Raw genomic sequence first — 4,992 nt, 5'->3', positions numbered from 1 at the left:
AGAGAGAGAGATGCAGGACAGACGGTAATGACAGTAGCTTACAACAACTTTAATTAAAGTAATAATATTAATTAATATTACCTACAGGCTATTAAACATTATTCCACTCACATGACATGCAGGACAATTAATGATGGGCAAATGTGTTTGTGTGTGTGTGCGCGTGGTGTTATATCAACACGTGTGGTTCTGGACATGAGCAGCTGCACATTTAACAGCCACGCATCACCGACAGTCCGCTGAACAACGCAACGGGTTGTGAATGAAATAAACTTTTAATTACAACATGACAGTCTTGCAGGAAATCTCATCAACGTTACTCTTTGTAGTCACGTAGGCATGTGAATTACAGCGTGTCATTGCAAAGAATGCATGTAACGGGTACACTTGAGCTGTTTCTCCGCCATCTTGTTCAAATGAGCCAGACGTAGGGGGCAGGTTTTTATACGTCATGGCCTCAAGCTGAAAAGACTTCCTGTTAGGAACCTCTCGTGTTACCTTACTCATCGCACCTAACAGATCCCTCCTAACGCTAACTCCTTACTGGCAGCAATAAGAGACACGAGACGGCCTTAAAGATGGCGGAGCTCGAACAACTTCCAGTTCAAGTAAGGAGTTAGGAGTTAGCAGTATAAAATAAGAGACTTGGGACGTACCCCAGGTTGTGATGTCAGTGAGGGGTGGAGCCTCTGAATCAGCTGTTGGTGTTCACACATGCTCAGTGCGTTGTCTCTGTGACCTCTGACCCTCAGCGTGGTGCCGTTACTGAAGGAGTCCATCGGGATTCTGATGCAGAGAACGCCTCCGTCACTGGACCACGCCCTCCCAGAGTGCTACCAGAGAGTGAGTACAGGCCACGCCCAGCAAGTTAAACCACACCCACAAACCACCCAGAGCACCTGGTCTGTTTTCATTGTACAGCAGGGACGCATCTAATTCCTGGTTTATTGTGTTGTGTTCAGGTGCAGCAGCTGCAGGGCGTCTACAACCTGCAGGAGCCTCATTTCTGGACTCTGTGTACGGACGTTTACATCGGAACGCTGAAGCTGCTGGTTGCCCCTGACGCCGACACCCGCTGGATCCTCAGCCAGACGCACCACATCTTCACACAGGTACCTGAACGCACCACATCTTCACACCGGTACCTGAACGCACTACATAATTAGACAGGTCCCTGAACACACCACATCTTCACACAGGTACCTGAATGCACTACATGATTAGACAGGTCCCTGAACACACCACATCTTCACACAGGTACCTGAATGCACTACATAATTAGACAGGTCCCTGAACTCACCACATCTTCACACAGGTACCTGAATGCACTACATAATTAGACAGGTCCCTGAACACACCACATCTTCACACAGGTACCTGAACTCACCACATCTTCACACAGGTACCTGAACTCACCACATCTTCACACAGGTACCTGAATGCACTACATAATTAGACAGGTACCTGAACGCACCACATCTTCACTCAGGTACCCTGAATGCACCACATCTTCACTTAGTTACCTGAACGCAGCACATCTTCACACTGGTACCTGAACGCAGCATATCTTCACACTGGTACCCTGAACGCAGCACATCTTCACTCAGGTACCCTGAACGCAGCACATCTTCACACTGGTACCCTGAACGCAGCACATCTTCACACTGGTACCTGAACATGATGGTGGTGGTTTTATTGACCTGCNATAAGTAAAATAAATATTAAAGTAGACATTAAAATAAAATAAAATAAAATATTAAAGTAGACATTAGAATAAAATAGAATATTAAAGTAGACAATAAAGTAAAATAAATAATAAAAATAGTAAAGTAGACAATAAAGTAAAATAAATAATAAAAATAGTAAAGTAGACAATCTGAAATATATACAATATACAATGAAATGGTTGTAGCGTTATAAAGTCACTCTGCAGTGTTATTATTAGTATTTGTGGTATTTGTAGTTTTAACTGTGTTGACTGTGTGCGCAGGCTGGAGTTCGACAGCTGTATGTTCAGATCGACACGGCCGCCATGTAGAAGCTCCTGCTCCTCTGAACACCTGGGACCAATCTCTGACCCCGCCCCCTCCCACACAGTCACTGGACAGACTGAGACCAGCGGGGGGAGGGGAACTAGACTGATCTCCCATGATGCTCCAGCCCAACTCAAACACCCCCCCCCCCCTTTTTTTTAAATCGTACCTGTCCGTGACGACGGGCACCGTGATGACCCCCCCTTCCGCACTTTGTAGACTGGAGCAAAGCATTCTGGGTAAGTGCCTTCATCATGAATCAGAGACAATCTGAGAGCCCGTTTCCTGTCTGGACGGCCCCCCTGCCCAACCCCTCTCTGACATCACTGCTGGGACCAGACTGCTGCCAGCTGATTGGTCTGTGAGTGTGTGATGTCACTCTGTGTTCTTAACGTGCCAATCCATGTGACCAAACCATGTGACCAGTCGGTGGGTTTCAGTCTTTTTCAACTGTAATAAATAATTCTGTTTCTCTGATTATTGATCTAAATCTTTATTGATGACATCACAGAGTACAAACAGATGACCTCATTAATTAATGACACAATAAAAAGACTGAATCTCATTTGTTTTTAACAGTTCAGAGGAGGATTATGGGTCATTCATGTTTTTATATTATTTTGATGATCAATAAACGTCTTCTGTATGTGTGTGAGAGCTTGTATTGCTGTCTTTGTGAGGACCACAGCTGTAAACCATCATAGTGAGGACATTTCTCCATTGTGGGGACATCCTGGCCTCTCCTCTCTCACTCGTATCTGTCTGAAGATTCAGACTTTTTCTCAAAGGTCAGATTAAATCAGGTCAAGTTTTGAGTTAGGGTCCTAGTAATACACCATGTCAATGACGGTCCCCACAAGAACAGTAAGACGAGTGTGTGTGTTAGGAGCAGAAGGTGGAGCTGTCGATCATGTGCAGGTGTTGCAGTGCGTTTGATTCTTCGTTCACTCGCAGCATGTCCACCTCCAGCGGGTGGAGGTGACCGGTGACGACCAGCGAATGGAGGGGACCGCCGAGGTCACACGACACCAGCTGACGTAACGTCGCTGCACGGATGGTCTGGTCATTGGCGCCAAGTCGGGCCACGCCCACACACACCGTGTCTTCCGTCATACCTGGGGGAACAATATTTGTCAGCTCTGTCATATTTTAGCATGCTATCACACATTAGCAATGACGAACATGTTGGCATGCTAACAAATGTTAGAATTCACAAGCATGCTAACATGCTAATTTACATCAGTGAGTGACATATTACAAAGTAACATCCGTTTGCACAAGGTCATATTTCATCTTACAGTCATTAACATTTACCAACTAACACGTTAGCTTGCTAACAGCTTATAACAGTGAGTTAAATACAGCAGAGTAACCCTGGGTAGCACAGGGTCATATTTTAGTTTACTCACAGTCATTAGCATTAACTAACATGTTAGCATGCTAATAGAAGTTAACGAGCAGATTGACAGAAATTAACGATGATGTGATGTTGGAGTCACTTCAGTGCTGAGCTCTGTTAGCTTCCTGTGCTAACAGGATGATAACGCATCAGCTGGTTAGCCAAAATGATTTTTTTTATTAGCGTATCAACGTAATCGATTTTATTTATGACGTTAATGTTTCCTAAAATGTATCTTCTTGTGTTTTACAAGTTTTTCCTCAAAATATGTGTTGATGAGTTCAATGTTGGAATATTTTTTGTACATTTTTCTACTTTTTTCTTAATATATTTGACTTTTTTGATGATTCACAATTTTATAATTTTTCACTTTGTTTTAGTTTTTGTTGAACTTTAATGATGATTTTACTCGTACACTTAACGACCTCATCCTATAAAATAGCTTCAAAAAATGAAAATAACTATTCTAATTTTTTTTCTTAAAATATTATCACTTTTTTATTTACAAATTATTTGGGCCTTTTTTCTTTTCCTTGCATATTCCTTTTTTCCAACAGTTGCTCTTTATCTTTAGCTCAGTTATGGTTCTGTGTGTGTGTGAGTGACTCTTGAGCCAATCAGATGGCAGATGACGAGCTGACACTCACCTAGCTCCTCCCCCTCCTCCTCCCTCCTCCTCTGTATGATCTGGATCAGCTGATCTGCAGCCTGACTGACCGTCATGAAGCGAGGAGGCTCATAGATCTTCTTCCCCCTGGAATCAATCAATCAATCAATCAATCAATCAATCAATCACCTGATGACAATGTTTGGACTTGTTAAAGATAAAGTGAAGCATTAAGGTTAGTGAGCGCCTGTCAGACTGAACTCAGGGCTGAGACACTGACGTGGGGACAAACATGGTTTAAATCAGCAGCTCAGACATCAGCAGTTCCTGCAACATCAACCTGCCGCCGACGCACATGCTCACTAAGGTCCACCTCACACGCTTAGAAAATACCAGCTGGATGACATCATCATGACATCATCAGCCTGAGAAGCTGAAACCACAGAGAGGATGAGCTGGGTCTCACCTCATCATGTTCTCGACGCTCTGCTCTTTGACTTTAATATCTGTCAATAAAGAAACAATAAACACAATAATCACACAATAAACACACATTAAACACACAATAAACACACACTACATTCAGTTTGTTTCTTTTAGTTTAACTACATTTAATATTGTATGAGGAGCTGGTTTTGACAAGCTGCTGAAGACACCTCAGAGGACGGGTTTCACCTCCATCACTGTTCAGAGTCAAACGACATCATGCTGCATCATGTCACTTGTAATAACAGATGAAGGGAAATAAAATGTAATAAAAAACATTTTGAAAATCAGTGAATCATCTCTGATGTTTCTACTTTTTTATTTCTGAACCAAACATGAACTGCACCATGAAACACCCTGTCAAGGCAGCTTTCAACTTTATGAACTGTTACATAGCGACATGCTACACTACGACGTTTTTTCACGATTTTTGACGACATGCTATACTATGACGTTCTTTCACGGTT

The 4,992-nt window shown here is 42.9% G+C and overlaps 2 protein-coding genes across 2 annotated transcripts in view; one reads left to right on the top strand and one right to left on the bottom strand.

Moving 5' to 3' along the window:
* Nucleotides 1–2,686, top strand: part of LOC126387323 (zinc transporter 7-like) — a gene marked incomplete at its 5' end in the record, with an annotated part of 6,377 nt that extends 3,691 nt beyond the window's left edge. Inside the window, 3 exons of the mRNA XM_050039860.1 lie at nt 753–843; nt 963–1,112; nt 1,991–2,686. Of these exons, the coding sequence (XP_049895817.1) occupies nt 753–843; nt 963–1,112; nt 1,991–2,038 (289 nt within the window). The remainder of the gene's footprint in view (nt 1–752; nt 844–962; nt 1,113–1,990) is intronic.
* Nucleotides 2,687–2,838: 152 nt separating this feature from the next.
* LOC126387322 (diphthine methyl ester synthase-like) lies at nt 2,839–4,812 on the bottom strand. The gene is made up of 3 exons (XM_050039859.1): nt 4,506–4,812; nt 4,080–4,186; nt 2,839–3,148 (listed from the first exon to the last, which is right to left on the bottom strand). The coding sequence occupies exons 1-3, from the start codon at nt 4,592–4,594 to the stop codon at nt 2,916–2,918; spliced, it is 429 nt and encodes a 142-aa protein (XP_049895816.1). The 5' UTR covers nt 4,595–4,812; the 3' UTR covers nt 2,839–2,915.
* Between the last annotated feature and the right edge of the window lie 180 nt (nt 4,813–4,992).

This window comes from Epinephelus moara, unplaced genomic scaffold, assembly GCF_006386435.1.
Source record: "Epinephelus moara isolate mb unplaced genomic scaffold, YSFRI_EMoa_1.0 scaffold3608, whole genome shotgun sequence".
NCBI lineage: Eukaryota > Metazoa > Chordata > Actinopteri > Perciformes > Serranidae > Epinephelus > Epinephelus moara.
This window is presented reverse-complemented; position numbering and strand designations above follow the sequence as displayed.

Coding starts and splice junctions, on each gene's coding strand:
- LOC126387322 (XM_050039859.1), bottom strand. CDS start 4,594: ATGTGTGTTTATTGTGTGATTATTGTGTTTATTGTTTCTTTATTGACA. Junction 4,187..4,505: donor AGCGTCGAGAACATGATGAG/GTGAGACCCAGC, acceptor GATTGATTCCAG/GGGGAAGAAGATCTATGAGC. Junction 3,149..4,079: donor GGAGGAGGGGGAGGAGCTAG/GTGAGTGTCAGC, acceptor TTGTTCCCCCAG/GTATGACGGAAGACACGGTG.